Source organism: Pseudophryne corroboree, chromosome 8 (genome assembly GCF_028390025.1).
Source record: "Pseudophryne corroboree isolate aPseCor3 chromosome 8, aPseCor3.hap2, whole genome shotgun sequence".
In the NCBI taxonomy this organism is placed as follows: Eukaryota; Metazoa; Chordata; class Amphibia; order Anura; family Myobatrachidae; genus Pseudophryne; species Pseudophryne corroboree.
The window spans coordinates 339,912,520-339,929,964 of NC_086451.1; the positions used below are offsets into that span (position 1 = coordinate 339,912,520).

General features: G+C 47.5%; 1 protein-coding gene across 3 annotated transcripts in view; it reads left to right on the top strand.

The window, feature by feature from the left end:
• ARHGEF6 (Rac/Cdc42 guanine nucleotide exchange factor 6) overlaps positions 1-17,445 on the top strand; it is a 258,983-nt gene that overhangs the window by 179,141 nt on the left and 62,397 nt on the right. For all 3 annotated transcript variants that reach the window (XM_063937432.1, XM_063937433.1, XM_063937434.1), the window contains exons 12-14: positions 10,564-10,710; positions 11,768-11,854; positions 14,609-14,687. In XM_063937432.1, the coding sequence (XP_063793502.1) occupies positions 10,564-10,710; positions 11,768-11,854; positions 14,609-14,687 (313 nt within the window). The remainder of the gene's footprint in view (positions 1-10,563; positions 10,711-11,767; positions 11,855-14,608; positions 14,688-17,445) is intronic.

Genomic DNA, 17,445 nt, shown 5'->3' on the forward strand with positions numbered 1-17,445 from the left:
CACGTCTATTTTTGAAAGCATTCTTACTTTGCAGCATTTTTCCACACCTGTCTAAAACTTTTGCACAGTACTGGATATATAAAATAATGTCCCTGGTAGTCTTTTCGTTTGGGCTAATCTTGATTTCTACTGGACTGATTTTGATGCTGTTTCCACAGTTTTTTAGAGCATTCGTTGAGGAAAGTTGAGGTGTATGAACATTATGACAAAAGGGAGCAGAGCAGTGATAGTTTTAGTGAATGAAGTCAGCTTGAGTGTGAAGCCGGGGCGGGTTACTAGTTAAATATATGCACATCGCCTCTGACGGCAGACAGAGTGAATCACACCTGAGGTATCTCCTCTAACAATGGGTGGAACAGAATTGGATGCAACCTTCTCGTAAAAGGGGATGTCTGGGTAAAAAAAAAAAAAAATCCCCAACCCTGTCCCCTAGTAAGTTTATAGTAATGTGCATGTATACTTCCTCTTTGTAATATGTTTGGGCATCCCGCTCTGACTTCTGAGGTTTCACCGCTTGTTGATACCCCTCTCATATCCTGCTACCCAGTCATCTCTATATAAATGTCTTGCACTGTATTATGTTACAGCACAATATAGTAATTTACAGTAATGTAGAAATAGCTGGACTTCAGGAAGATTTCTTTAGTATATTTTCCTTTCATTGTCTAACGTGCCCATGACAGATTAAACTAATGTTGACTGATTTAGTGCAAAAGTTGTACCTAGAGTATATGCAGGTATCCATTGGATTCACAGTTGAGAATTCCAGCAACAATAGGACAAGCTGTTTAGAACTATATCTAAATAATACCCGTTATTATTTATATAATATACTAACTGTGTGGAGATTTTAAACAATACTGGCAAAACTGGGGCTGATCTGCAGCTCCCTCTATGCACGTCTAGGAGAATATGGAATTTTGGGGATTCCCACAAACTCTGGAAGTAATTTGCAAAGGGGGGTTAGAGTTATGCACTAGGGGGGAGCTGCCACCCCCCTAAGGGTTAGCCCTAGCCAATACCCCTGGAGGGTTAGCCCTAGCCACTATCCCTGGAGGGTTAGCCCTTTCCGCCACCCCTGGAGAGATAGGGTAGCGGAGTGTGAAGGGGGGGTGGGGGGTAAAAATACTTACCCCCTCCATCCTCTGGATCTTCAGTGTCAGGGTGCCAGTGTTGGTCATGTGACCGCCAGCATCACGACAACCGAGATAGCATACTGAACCCTGATAACCGTAACTGTAAAGGCTAAGAAGATCCATTGTTGTTTTGCCATACAAACTCACCTACCGCAATTTCCAAGTGGCTTCTGAAGTCAAACTCTCCTAGTATAAACACTGTGGTGGTTAGTTGGTATGCGGTCAGCATACCGCTCGTCGGCATCCCGCCTTTCACAATACCGACGCCGGGATCCCGACTGGGGCACCATACCGACACCGGTATACCGGCGAGGTAGGTGATTCCTCCTCTATGGGTGTCCACGACACCCATACAGGGGGAATAGAACCTGTGGCTTCATTGCGCTCGCCCCCATACCAGCATTCCACCGCTCGTGATGTCAATGTCTATATACTGACCTTCGGCATCCCATGTGCGGGATACCATACCGTTCCCCATGTATACTACATTAACATATAGGGCCAGATTCAAATGTCCGTCTCTTCCTCCCGCCCCCTGTTGCGCCCGCTGGCTGTATTCTTATATTACTGCAAACGGGCGCGACAGGTTCATTTCTGCTCGCTACCCCTGGTGGTAGCGAGCAGAAATGCGTCTTTTCATGATCACGCCTATTACTTTAGTCTTGTTTAGACTCTTGGTGCGCCTAAACCGACTACTGAGCGCGATCAGCGCAATAACAGGGTCAATTTGAATATTGCTGCTCTATCTCCCGTCACTTTAGACGGGAGATAGTGGGTGCGATATAGATTAAATCTGGCCCATAGAGTAAATATTCCTTCATGCTAAGGGTAAATATAAGATGGAAAGATATAACACATACATGTAGAAGGGTTGTTTCCTCGTGTATCATTTATATGGTAAATGTAAATTCCAAAGGCCCTTTTAAGGATGTAATGAAAGTATTATGCATCGTCTGCATTTTAAAGTGCAACCCAGTAGTGGAGGAAGTTTGAGTTCAATCTTTATAAATCTATGTGTCGCTGATCACCTTTAAAAAAAAAAACTAAAAACCCTGCATGTTCTTTTTAGATTTGCTATATACACATACATCTGTATTAGGTTTAATATTTATAGATCTATAGGCTATCCCGTGTGTATGGAGATATACTGTTTCCTCCTGAGGATGGGTTTTCTAGTGCTGTAAATAAACCACAGAGCCCTTTAGTTGCTGCCTTGTGTCTTGCTCACAGGCACAGAAAGACGCCATTTCTCAGAAAGCAGGAGAGCTGGAAAGTGTGATGTAGAACAGAAATAAAGCATACATTCATTGTCCTCCAATGGGAGTGCAGCTTCTGTGGGTTTTCCTTCCTAGCTGAAAATACACAAATGTACTGTTGTCATAGGTAGTACTTTCTTCAGTTAACCTGTTCGCTGCTGAGGCTTTTTTTAGGAACTTTTCGATCAGTTCAGATTCCAACAGTAAGATCACAGAGTACTGAATCGACTCCCTCCCGCGACTTGCCACTGTATTAGGGGTGGGCAACAGGCGGCCCGCGGACCGATCGTGCCTGGCCCGCTGTGCCCCATTAGAGTGCAATGACAAGCGGCCCGACAGGCCGCTTGTCATTGCACTGTTCTCAGACGAGGCGCCGCTGAGGAAATCCCGGTCACGTCACAAGGTCAGCTGACCGGGATTTCCTCTGTTACCAAGCGCGCTGGGCGGCACGGGGGGCGGGCACTGCGCTTGGCGGCTGAGTGAGGAGAAGAAGCAGCGGCCAGCGAGCGGGAGCAAGAGGCCACATCAGCAGTGACTCCAGGCGGCATCATCGGACAGCGGGGATCGTCTGCCACTGTGACGAACAGGTAAACCCCCTGTCCTGCCAGCCCCTGGATCACTGCTTAAGCTGCCATATAGGTTTAGGGGTGGGGAGGCAGCTGAGTTAAAAACTACAATATGGGTTTAGGGGAGGGAGGGGATAGGGGGGTAGGGACTGTCTGCCGTAATGTGTAAAAAAGGGTGATGCTGTCTGCCATAATGTGTAAAAACGGAGGCACTGTCTGCTGTAATGTGTAAAAATGGGGACGATGTCTGCCGTAATGTGTAAAAAGTGGACGCAGTCTGCCGTAATGTGTAAAAAGGGGGACAATGTCTGCCGTAATGTGTAAAAAGGGGACGCAGTCTGCCGTAATGTGTAAAAAGTGGACGCAGTCTGCCGTAATGTGTAAAAAGGGGGACAATGTCTGCCGTAATGTGTAAAAAGGGGACGCAGTCTGCCGTAATGTGTAAAAAGGGGACGCAGTCTGCCGTAATGTGTAAAAAGGGGGACAATGTCTGCCGTAATGTGTAAAAACGGGGCCGCTGTCTGCTGTAATGTGTAAAAAGGGGGATGATGTCTGCCGTAATGTGTAAAAAGTGGACGCAGTCTGCTGTAATGTGTAAAAAGGGGAACAATGTCTGCCGTAATGTGTAAAAACGGGGGCGCTGTCTGCTGTAATGTGTAAAAAGGGGGATGATGTCTGCCGTAATGTGTAAAAAGTGGACGCAGTCTGCCGTAATGTGTAAAAAGGGGAACAATGTCTGCCGTAATGTGTAAAAACGGGGGCGCTGTCTGCTGTAATGTGTAAAAAGGGGGACGATGTCTGCCGTAATGTGTAAAAAGGGGACGCTATCTGCCGTAATGTGTAAAAAGGGGACTCTTTTTGAGTATTTTGTGTGTGGCCCTCGAATATTCGTTGGAAGTGTTAAGCGGCCCCCCAGCTGAAATAATTGCCCACCCCTGCACTGTATGCTCCTGGTAACTTCAGCGCGGTGCCTTACCCTTGTCTTTGTTATTTCTCCTACCCAGTCTATGATGTATTTTTAATGTTAGCACTAATGGTATCTAAAGATGCTATGGTCTCCCAGTGTGTATTGCATAGGTTCTCAAACTCTGTCTTCAGGGCCCCAAACAGTTTTCCAAGTCTCCCCGCAGACTCACAGGTGAGATAATTGCCTGTGCATATTTTAAAAATGTGTCATTAACTAATTAATCCACCTGTGCAGGTGACCTGGAAAACGTGAACTGTTTGGGCTCCTAAGGACCGAATTTGTGAACCACTGATGCACAGATAACATTTTACTGTTTTCTCTGTCTACCCTGTGTACTCTTTATGGCACTTTATAGCTAAAAGTGAATAATTCCAATAATACCCATTACTGAATCTATGGGGGTGATTCCGAGTTGTTCGCTCGCTAGCTGCTTTTAGCAGCATTGCACACGCTAAGCCGCCGCCCTCTGGGAGTGTATCTTAGCTTAGCAGAATTGCGAAAAGAAATTTCTTAGCAGTTTCTGAGTAGCTCGAGACTTACTCACAAATAGCGATCAGTTTCGTTCCTGGTTTGACGTCACACACGCTCAACGTTCGGCCAGCCACTCCCCCGTTTCTCCAAACACTCCCGCGTTTTTCCCTGACACGCCTGCGTTTTTCCGCACACTCCCAGAAAACGGCCAGTTTCCGCCCAGAAACACCCACTTCCTGTCAATCACACTACGATCACTTTAACGATGAAAAATCTTCATTCGGGCGTGAGTAAATCTAAGTTTTGTGTTAAAATACTAACCGCATGCACTCTGCGAACCATGCGCATGCGCATTTCTCTGACGTCCTAGTGGATGCTGGGGACTCCGTAAGGACCATGGGGAATAGACGGCTCCGCAGGAGACTGGGCACATCTAAGAAAGATTTAGGACTATCTGGTGTGCACTGGCTCCTCCCCCTATGACCCTCCTCCAAGCCTCAGTTAGATTTCTGTGCCCGGCTGAGCTGGATGCACACTAGGGGCTCTCCTGAGCTCCTAGAAGAAAGTATAGTTTAGGTTTTTTATTTTCAGTGAGACCTGCTGGCAACAGGCTCACTGCAACGAGGGACTAAGGGGAGAAGAAGCGAACCTACCTAAGTGGTGGTAGCTTGGGCTTCTTAGGCTACTGGACACCATTAGCTCCAGAGGGATCGAACACAGGACCCGACCTCGTCGTCCGTTCCCGGAGCCGCGCCGCCGTCCCCCTTACAGAGCCAGAAACAAGAAGGTGGTCCGGAAAATCGGCGGCTGAAGACTTCTGTCTTCTCCAAGGTAGCGCACAGCACTGCAGCTGTGCGCCATTGCTCCTCATGCACACCACACACTGCGGTCACTGATGGGTGCAGGGCGCTGGGGGGGGGGGGCGCCCTGAGCAGCAATAATAACACCTTGGCTGGCAAAACTAACACCATATATAGCCCCAGAGGCTATATAGGTGTATATTAACCCCTGCCAGAAACTATAAAATAGCGGGAGAAAGCCCGCCGAAAAAGGGGCGGAGCCAACTCCCTCAGCACACTGGCGCCATTATTCCCTCACAGCTTCGCTGGAAGGAAGCTCCCTGGCTCTCCCCTGCAGTCCTGCACTACAGAAAGGGTAAAAAAGAGAGGGGGGGCACAATTTAGGCGCAGTATATATATATTATAGGCAGCTATAGGGGAAAACACTCTGTATAGTGATATCCCTGTGTTATATAGCGCCCTGGTGTGTGCTGGCATACTCTCCCTCTGTCTCCCCAAAGGGCTTTGTGGGGTCCTGTCCTCTGTAAGAGCATTCCCTGTGTGTCTGCTGTGTGTCGGTACTGCTGTGTCGACATGTATGATGAGGATAATGATGTGGAGGCGGAGCAAATGCCTGTGAATGTGATGCCACCCCCTGCGGGGTCGACACCAGTGTGGATGGACTTATGGAAGGAATTACGTGACAGTGTCAGCTCCTTACATAAAAGGTTTGACGACATAGGACAGCCGGCTACTCAGCTTGTGCCTGTCCAAGCGTCTCAAATGTCATCAGGGGCTATAAAACGCCCGCTACCTCAGATGACAGATACAGATGTCGACACGGATACCGACTCCAGTGTCGACGATGATGAGACGAGTGTACCCTCCAATAGATCCACCCGTTATATGATTGAGGCTATGAAAAATGTTTTACACATTTCTGATGATACCCCAGGTACCACAAAAAAGGGTATTATGTTTGGTGAGAACAAACTACCAGTAGTTTTTCCTGCATCTGACGAATTAAATGAGGTGTGTGAGGAAGCGTGGACTTCCCCAGATAAGAAATTGATCATTTCTAAACGGTTAATGGCTGCGTACCCTTTCCCGCCAGAGGATAGGTCACGCTGGGAAACACCCCCTAGGGTAGATAAAGCATTGACACTCTTATCAAAGAAGGTGGCACTACCGTCTCCGGATACGGCCGCCCTAAAAGAACCTGCTGATAGAAAGCTGGAAAGTACCCTAAAAGCTATATACACACACACTGGCATTATATTGAGACCCGCTATTGCATCAGCTTGGATGTGCAGTGCTGCTGCTGCGTGGTCAGACTCCCTGTCGGAAAACATTGATACCATGGATAGGGACAATATTTTGCTAACGATTGACCATATAAAAGACGCGGTCTTATACATGCGTGATGCACAGAGGGATATTTGCCGGCTGGCATAAAAAATAAGCGCTATGTCCATTGCCGCCAGACGGGGGTTATGGACTAGGCAATGGTCAGGTGATGCCGACTCCAAGCGGCACATGGAAGTTTTACCCTATAAAGGGGCGGAACTTTTTGGGGATGGTCTTTCAGACCTCGTTTCCACAGCTACTGCTGGGAAATCGACTTTTTTGCCACAGGCTACCCCACAGCAAAAGAAAGCACCGTATTATCAGGTACAGTCCTTTCGGCCCCAGAAAAATAAGCGGGCTAGAGACTCATCCTTTCTGCCGAGGGGCAGAGGAAGGGGAAAAAAGCTGCAGCACACAGCTAGTTCCCAGGAGCAGAAGTCCTCCCCTGCGTCCGGTAAGTCCACAGCATGACGCTGGGGCTGCTCAGGCAGAATCGGCAACGGTGGGGGCACGTCTCAGGTTTTTCAGCACACAGTGGGCTCTCTCACAAGTGGATCCCTGGGTCCTTCAAGTAGTATCTCAGGGGTACAGGCTGGAATTCGAGACGTCTCCCCCCCGCCATTTCCTAAAATCTGCCTTGCCGGCAACTCCCTCTGCCAGGGAGGCAGTGTTGGTGGCTATTCAAAAACTGTATTCACAGAAAGTGATCGTCAAGGTACCCCTCCTTCAGCAAGGAAAGGGTTACTACTCCACAATGTTTGTGGTACCGAAACCGGACGGTTCGGTGAGACCCATCTTAAATTTAAAAACCTTGAACACTTATATCAAAAGGTTCAAGTTCAAGATGGAATCGCTCAGGGCGGTTATTGCGAGCCTGGAGGAGGGGGATTACATGGTATCCCTGGACATCAAGGATGCGTACCTGCATGTCCCCATTTACCCTCCGCACCAGGAGTACCTCAGATTTGTGGTACAGGACTGTCACTATCAGTTCCAGACGCTGCCGTTCGGGTTATCCACGGCACCGAGGGTCTTTACCAAGGTAATGGCCGAAATGATGATACTCCTTCGCAAGAAGGGAGTTTTAATTATCCCGTACTTGGACGATCTCCTGATAAAGGCGAGGTTCAAAGAACAGTTGATAGTGGGGGTGGCACTTTCTCAGGAAGTGCTACAACAGCACGGCTGGATTCTAAACATTCCAAAGTCACAGCTGGTCCCGACGACACGTCTTCTGTTCCTTGGAATGATTCTGGACACAGACCAGAAAAGAGTGTTTCTTCCACTGGAAAAAGCCGAGGAATTGTCATCTCTGGTCAGAGACATTCTAAAACCAGGAAAAGTGTCGGTACATCAATGCACACGAGTCCTGGGAAAAATGGTAGCTTCGTACGAAGCAATTCCATTCGGAAGGTTCCACGCAAGGACGTTCCAGTGGGACCTGTTGGACAAATGGTCCGGGTCCCATCTCCAGATGCAACAGCGGATAACCCTATCGGCCAGAACCAGGGTGTTGCTGCTGTGGTGGCTGCAGAGGGCTCATCTACTAGAGGGCCGCAGATTCGGAATACAGGACTGGGTCCTGGTGACCACGGATGCCAGCCTTCGGGGCTGGGGGGCAGTCACAAAGGGAAGAAATTTCCAAGGACTGTGGTCAAATCAGGAGATTTCTCTTCACATAAATATGCTGGAGCTAAGGGCCATTTACAATGCCCTAAGCCAGGCAAGACCCCTGCTTCAAAACCAGCCGGTACTGATCCAGTCAGACAACATCACGGCGGTCGCCCATGTAAACAGACAGGGCGGCACGAGAAGCAGGATGGCGATGGCAGAAGCCACAAGGATTCTCAGATGGGCAGAGAATCATGTGTTAGCACTGACGGCAGTGTTCATTCCGGGAGTGGACAACTGGGAAGCAGACTTCCTCAGCAGGCACGACCTCCACCGGGGAGAATGGGGACTTCATCCAGAAGTCTTCCAAATGCTGGTCAACCGGTGGGAAAAACCACAGGTAGACATGATGGCGTCCCGCCTCAACAAGAAGTTGAAAAGATATTGCGCCCGGTCAAGAGACCCTCAGGCGATAGCGGTGGACGCTCTAGTGACACCATGGGTGTACCAGTCGGTTTATGTGTTTCCTCCTCTACCTCTCATACCCAAGGTACTGAGAATAATAAGAAGGCGAGGAGTGAAAACCATACTCGTGGTTCCGGATTGGCCAAGAAGAGCTTGGTACCCGGAACTTCAAGAGATGCTTACAGAGGACCCTTGGCCTCTGCCACTCAGACGAGACCTGCTGCAGCAGGGACCCTGTCTGTTCCAAGACTTACCGCGGCTGCGTTTGACGGCATGGCGGTTGAACACCGGATCCTGAAGGAAAAGGGTATTCCGGAGGAAGTCATCCCTACCCTGATCAAAGCCAGGAAGGATGTCACCGCAAGACATTATCACCGCATTTGGCGAAAATATGTTGCTTGGTGTGAGGCCATGAAGGCCCCGACGGAGGAATTTCATAAAGGTCCAGATTTCGTCTGTCGATTTTTCTTCCAAAAAGAACTGGCTTCACTGCCCGAAGTTCAGACTTTTGTCAAAGGAGTACTGCATATTCAGCCTCCTTTTGTGCCCCCAGTGGCACCTTGGGATCTCACTGTGGTTTTGGCATTCCTGAAATCACATTGGTTCGAACCACTTAAGACTGTGGATTTAAAATATCTCACGTGGAAAGTGGTCATGCTGTTGGCCTTGGCGTCGGCCAGGCGGGTTTCAGAATTGGCGGCTTTGTCTTGTAAAAGCCCTTATCTGATTTTCCATATGGATAGGGCAGAATTGAGGACTCGTCCTCAGTTTCTCCCAAAGGTGGTCTCAGCTTTTCACTTGAACCAACCTATTGTGGTGCCTGCGGCTACTAGGGACTTGGAGGATTCCAAGTTGCTGGACGTAGTCAGGGCCCTAAAAATTTATATTTCCAGGACGGCTGGAGTCAAAGACTGACTCGCTGTTTATCCTGTATGCACCCACCAAGCTGGGTGCTCCTGCTTCTAAGCAGTCTATTGCGCGCTGGATTTGTAGCACTATTCAGCTGGCGCATTCTGCGGTAGGCTTACCGCAGCCTAAATCTGTAAAAGCCCATTCCACACGGAAGGTGGGCTCATCTTGGGCGGCTGCCCGAGGGTCTTGGCTTTACAACTTTGCCGAGCAGCTACTTGGTCGGGGGCAAACACGTTTGCAAAATTCTACAAATTTGATACCCTGGCTGAGGAGGACCTGGAATTCTCTCATTCGGTGCTGCAGAGTCATCCGCACTCTCCCGCCCGTTTGGGAGCTTAGGTATAATCCCCATGGTCCTTACGGAGTCCCCAGCATCCACTAGGACGTCAGAGAAAATAAGATTTTACTCACCGGTAAATCTATTTCTCGTAGTCCGTAGTGGATGCTGGGCGCCCATCCCAAGTGCGGATTGTCTGCAATACCTGCACATAGGTATTGTTACAAAAAGCGGGTTTTGTTGTGAGCCATCTCTTCAGAGGCTCCATTTGTTATCATACTGTTAACCGGGGTTCCTATCACGTGTTATATGGTGTGATTGGTGTGGCTGGTATGAGTCTTACCCGGGATTCATAAGTCCTTCCTTATTGTGTCAGCTCTTCCGGGCATTTTCCTAACTGAGGCTTGGAGGAGGGTCATAGGGGGAGGAGCCAGTGCACACCAGATAGACCTAAATCTTTCTTTAGATGTGCCCAGTCTCCTGCGGAGCCGTCTATTCCCCATAGTCCTTACGGAGTCCCCAGCATTCACTACGGACTACGAGAAATAGATTTACCGGTGAGTAAAATCTTATTTTTTGCCTTAATCGCTCTGTTGCGAAAATCGGCAACGAGCGAACAACTCGGAATGAACCCCTATATACGGTAAAGTCTGTGCTTTAGAACCCCCCCTCCAATATGTATGAGCTCCTTAAGAAATATGTTGTATTATAGTGATCAGTAGAGCACTGATTAATAAGCAGCATTATACATCTTTCTGTTCTCCGTCATGCTACAGGCACAGTGTCAGGACCTGCGGAAGAGAAAACAGCTGGAATTGCAGATTCTTTCTGAACAGATCCAGTGTTGGGAAGGAGATGACATTAAAACACTGGGCAGTGTTGTGTATATGTCACAGATTATGGTGCAGTGTGGAGCAAGTGAGGTATGTAATATAGATATCAGACATACTGAAATAGAAGTGCAGGGCGTATAGATGAACAATCTTACCGCTTTACCTGCCTATTGGTATCTACACTTTATTTACATTTCTGATCATGTTTATGCTCAAAATTTAAAAGGGCAATGATTGTATTAGCTATGTTTTACTAGTAATTCAATTATTGTCTTTTAAATTTCAGGCATAAACATGATCAGAAGGGCCACATTTTACAACCCACAATTCTCTGTAAATAAACCCCTAGTCTTGTTTTATTACAAGACTAAGCGGTCTATTTACTAAGCCTTGGATGGAGATAAAGTCGACGGAGATAAAGTCCCAGCCAATCGGCTATTAACTGCCATGTTACAGTCAGGGTTTGAAAAATGTCACTTAGGAGCTGATTGGCTGGGACTTTGGGGGTCATTCAGACCCATTCGCACGCAGCTGTTTGTCGCTGCGGTGCGAACGGGTCCGGAATGCGCATGCGCGGCTGCCACACTGCGCACGCGCGTCGTTGCCCAGCGACAGGGTTCGCTGGGTTACGTCGCGGAAAACGAAGAAAGCGATCGCAGAGACGACCGCAAGAAGATTGACAGAATGAAGGCATTCCAGAGCGTCACCGGAACGTTGCCTGCCGTTTTCGGGGAGTGGTGAAGAAAACGCAGGCGTGTCCAGGAGAACGGAGGGCGGATGTCTGATGTCAAAGCCGGCCCAAGCATCGCTGAGATCGTCGCACAGGGTAAGTATGTCCAGGGCTAGTCATGTTCTGCTGCACAAGCGATCGCAGCCCTGCTAAGCTAAAATACACTCCCCCATAGGCGTGGACTCGCTGATCGCAGCAGCAGCAGCAAAAAGTTGCTGGCTACGATCAACTCGGAATGACCACCTTTATCTCCATCCACTTTATCTCCATCCAAGTCCTTAGTAAATAGACCCCTATGTAGTTTGTCCCTAAATGTAAAGCATAAGTAGTTTTTGGCATTATAGGAATAAATGTTAATAATAATGTTACTAAATGCCTGTTTTCTGTAGAGTGATTGTATCTTATTTTCTAATAAAGGAAAAAGAGGAGAGGTATTTCATGCTGTTTCCAAGTGCACTATTAATGCTGTCTGCTAGTCCACGGATGAGTGGCTTCATTTATCAGGTATTATATGGAAATCATTTTTCTGTTATACTCCATACGTAAGTGTTTTCTTAGTATCCCGTTTTACTACCCTCTTTCTGGTACAAGAACATGAGAATGATGCAACAAGAGAAACCTATGAATTTATATAAACCATACTTTGTACATAAACAGAAGTGACGCATCTTTGCATACTACACTGGGACAAATTCTGGTTATGACCCAGTCTGTAGTGAGTGTCCCTATCCCATAGCAATAGACTAGTCTGCTCACTCCTGTGTTTATAGTGTCTCATCCTCTGTCTTTGTTGCATTGCAGAGCAGCTTGGCAATAGTCATACCTCCTCAGCTGTCTTGCACCTGGGGTAAATACCTGGTTGTGTGTAGAGCAATGGAACAGAGTAATCAAATACTTCCAACCCTGTAATTCATTTCCGCCCATCCCTCTCCCTTGTGATCAATGTACTCACTGTCCTGTATCTACTGCCCTCTATCTACTATCCTGTGCCCCATGCCTGCAGTCTTCACCTACTTTCTGTGGTCTTTCACCGAGCTCCCATACATACATCTTTTCTATTACCCACCCACATAACCTTCAATGCTTCCCTATCCAGTTACATCCCCTCTGTACAGTCCACATAACCTCACATTTTGTCTTCCAACATTGCTGGGTGATCATATCATACAACCCATTAAGAACCTAGCAATCTGGGGAACCATTATGTAACAGGTAGCATCTATCCTTGTGTATCAATGCCTATCCCTATAGATTGTAAGCTTGCGAGCAGGGCCTTACTACCTATATGTCTGTCTGTCTTTGTCCAGTTTTGTTCTATAACTGTTGTTCCAATTGTAAAGCGCAAAGGACTATGCTGCGCTATATAAGAAACTGCTAATAAATAAATAATATTACATGTGAGAGCTGGCACCTGTCTCGTATTGCCTCCATTTAATTCTGCTGGAGCGCCACTGCACTGCATTCCTGCACAAATTGTTTATAAACAATATAGCACTTTCTAATTAAATAAGTAAAACAATTTGTGCAGGGTCTGTATAACCCTCCCCATATATTTACACCTTGGCTCTCAGAGTAAAAGAGGAGTAATCAACAGGTTCCCTTATATTAGTTTATAACCAACTCTTACATGGAGAGGACCATTTTCTACTTGCCGATTCCTTGGGCCTCCAGCTGACTAGGGGGCATACTGCCATCCATATGGCAAGTGCCAGATACATGAATAGCCATAAATCACCAAGTGCTTATATCACCAAAGTCTTGTGGATATACACTACTGTAATATGTTACATTAAGCAGCACTGCAGTCAAGATTGGGGGTTTGTGTTATCTTGAAGCAGATTGGGAGAGTGTCTTATTTTATATCAAGGCAAAGTATTTTCAGAAGCCTGTATTTCCAAACATAAAACGACCCATTCATGTACATAATAACTGTCTCATGCATTATTATATGCAAAGTTAATGATCAATCTTCTTTGGTTTCTGTGTGCAGAGGCTGTATATGTGACCAATAGTGATCTCCTGCTAATTCATTATACTATAGCCACCGCGCAACTTCCAGGCATCCATTGTGATCTGTGCAGTTCCATATGACAGGGCTGATGCTGCTTTCACATGTATATGTCTAAAAACAAGCTAAAAGGAGATGAGTATTTATGTGTGTACAGTATGTGGAAGTAGAAGCATGTCGGCATGTGTGTAACTGTGCACCAGCAGCATATACATCAGACGTACTCCAGGTAAACGGACACCCAACCAGACAGTGAGAAAAAAAGCAGTTAGGTTAGATTTCAATAAAACACAAAACGTCTATAGAGTAAACGAGCGGGTGTAACCTTCCTTATCGTGTATGATAATATAATATAGGTAATTGTATTTACAAATGCTAGGAAGCTGACATCTGTTAACAAGCAGTGGTATACCTGTAGCTATGAAAGCCGTGTTAATCAGGTTAAACTGTTGTAGTGTCCCTGCTATGCATCTCTGGGACTGCCCTTTCACAAGCACTGGAGACTAGAAGATATAGAGATATATCGTAAATGTTTATATTTCATTTGTAAGCATTATAAAAACCCTTTTTCCCAAGCAGACCTGTACTCAAAAATGGTTTGTAGTGAAACCTCTCCCTTACTGAAAATCACTGTAATCAAAGGCATCTTAATGTTGTACAATGACCACATGTGACGTGTGAGTTACAGAGAATGAGAGTACAGGTTGAGTATCCCATATCCAAATATTCCGAAATACGGAATATTCCGAAATACGGACTTTTTTGAGTGAGATTGAGATAGTGAAACCTTTGTTTTTTGATGGCTCAATGTACACAAACTTTGTTTAATACACGAAGTTATTAAAAATATTGTATTAAATGACCTTCAGGCTGTGTGTATAAGGTGTATATGAAACATAAATGAATTGTGTGAATGTAGACACACTTTGTTTAATGCACAAAGTTATAAAAAATATTGGCTAAAATGACCTTCAGGCTGTGTGTATAAGGTGTATATGAAACATAAATGCATTCTGTGCTTAGATTTAGGTCCCATTGCCATGATATCTCATTATGGTATGCAATTATTCCAAAATACGGAAAAATCCCATATCCAAAATACCTCTGGTCCCAAGCATTTTGGATAAGGGAGACTCAACCTGTATAACGGTTCCTGCTGAAGCCTGGAAACCGTACTATTTTCATCACTGTTATGAGGCAATCCGGTGTTTTTGTTCTTTTTACTTTATTTTTGTCATTTTTATTTAAAGGGGAAATTACCACTGACTGGAATGTCGGTAGTTAGGCTGGAGGAGAGTGACACTTGTACTCATGCGTTTGAAATAGCAGGTGAGTTGCTGTTCCCTTCGGTAAATCACTTTATTGATGTTTAACGGGATTAAGTGACAAGAGAACCTGTAGCTGAGATTCTCGTTTTTGAAAGGATTCAAAATGTGAACTCTTGTACACTCACAAATATGCATTTCCATACTTTGACCTGTTACAGTGCTAACATGAAGGCAAGCAATATGCCATTACATGCAGCTTTGTGTTCTGTTAAATTCCAGTGCAGAAATGATACATTCATAAACTAAAAGAGTGTTTGTATCTTTTTAATGTACCTAAAAACATCTTAACCAGTCTAAGGATGGTTACACATCAGGCAGATATCGGCAGGTTTTGCCGTATTGGACCAACAAATTGTGTATATCGTCTGACGTGTATGCTCAATTGCGCACTTCCGCATGCTGCTTGCGGTATCTTCTTTTTGGCCGTGCTGCAGGCCAACTTACATCGCATGTGACACTGTGCATTTTAATGAAGGCTGGAACAACATATCATTCCGTCATTCATTAAATCATCAGCCGGTGTACGGCCAATCAGGGCTGGTCCGGGATTAAGGTAAATTGTCCTGACCACTGGCCGATTAGCCGTCGTTCTAATATGTACATACCCACTGATCTTTAAATTATGCCTTCTACAAGCAAGTCCAGATTCATCATCATAACCTCTATAGGTTATTCTAGTAGATTACCTCCACTCTGCACAGTTCACTCAATTTACATTTACTTTCCTGCCGTACATACACTCTGTCCCTAGACTGAGTCACACAGCGCCACCCTCTGTCCCCAGACTGGGTCACACAGCGCCACCCTCTGTCCCCAGGCTGGGTCACACAGCGCAACCCTCTGTCCCCAGGCTGGGTCACACAGCGCCACCCTCTGTCCCCAGGCTGGGTCACACAGCGCCACCCTCTATCCCCAGGCTGGGTCACACAGCGCCTCCCTCTGTCCCCAGGCTGGGTCACACAGCGCCTCCCTCTGTCCCCAGGCTGGGTCACACAGCGCCACCCTCTGTCCCCAGGCTGGGTCACACAGCGCCACCCTCTGTCCCCAGGCTGGGTCACACAGCGCCACCCTCTGTCCCCAGGCTGGGTCACACAGCGCCACCCTCTGTCCCCAGGCTGGGTCACACAGCACCACCCTCTGTCCCCAGGCTGGGTCACACAGCACCACCCTCTGTCCCCAGGCTGGGTCACACAGCACCTCCCTCTGTCCCCAGACTGGGGTCACACAGCACCTCCCTCTGTCCCCAGACTGGGGTCACACAACGCCATCCTCTGTCCCCAGACTGGATCACACAGCTCTACCCTCTGTCCCCAGACTGGCGCCACCCTCTGTCCCCTGACTGGGTCACAGGGTGCCACCCTCTGTCCCCAGACTGGGTCACAGGGCGCCACCCTCTGTCCCCAGACTGGGTCACAGGGCGCCACCCTCTGTCCCCAGACTGGCGCCTCCCTCTGTCCCCAGACTGGCGCCACCCTCGGTCCCCAGACTGGCGCCACCCTCGGTCCCCAGACTGGCGCCACCCTCGGTCCCCAGACTGGGTCACACAGCGCCACCCTCGGTCCCCAGACTGGGTCACACAGCGCCACCCTCTGTCCCCAGACTGGGTCACACAGCGCCACCCTCTGTCCCCAGACTGGGTCACACAGCGCCACCCTCTGTCCCCAGACTGGGTCACACAGCGCCACCCTCTGTCCCCAGACTGGGTCACACAGCGCCACCCTCTGTCCCCAGACTGGGTCACACAGCGCCACCCTCTGTCCCCAGACTGGGTCACACAGTGCCATCCTCTGTCCCCAGACTGGGTCACACAGCTCTACCCTTTGTCCCCAGACTGGCGCCACCCTCTGTCCCCAGACTGGGTCACAGAGCACCACCCTCTGTCCCCAGACTGGGTCACAGGGCGCCACCCTCTGTCCCCAGACTGGGTCACAGGGCGCCACCCTCTGTCCCCAGAGTGTGTCACAGGGCGCCACCCTCTGTCCCCAGACTGGATCACACGGCACCACCCTCTGTCCCCAGACTGGATTACACAGCGCCACCCTCTGTCCCCAGACTGGATAACACAGCGCCACTTTCTGTCCCCAGACTAGATCATACAGTGCCACTAAGTACCTTGTCCTTATTCAGCTATACCAGTATGCAGTACGTGGCAATTACATGCACTTATCAAACTCTAATTATGTATTAGATTGTTACCTTGGGAACTTTACCCTCATACCGCTCTATCTGTCTTCTCTTGATATCCAGGAGGAGATGTACTAAACTTTCAAGACAGATAAAGTGTAGAAGTTGCCTATGGCAACCAGTCAGCTTCTGTTCTCTTAAACTTTTATCTTTTAAAGGTTTGATAAAAGATCTCCCCTCAGTAGTTTTATTGTGGTTTTGGCCTATATTATAAAGCACAGCTCAATACCGTATAAAGAAAGACATTTTAGTAAATAATTGAATGAAACACTTCAGATCTTTGGTCCATGTGAGTCCCCATGCCTATTCTACTCTTTTCATTAGTGCTTATTGGTCTATTCGCATACATTACTGCATTTTAAACCACGCATTGATCTCTAAAACACTGACATACACTGGCTTAAAACATAGGCCCTCATTCCGAGTTGTTCGCTCGTTATTTTCCTTCGCATCGGTGCGATTTTCCGCTAACTGCACATGCGCAATGTTCGCACTGCGGCTGCGCCAAGTAAATTTGCTAAGAAGTTTGGTATTTTACTCACGGCATTACGAGGTTTTTTCTTCGTTCTGGTGAT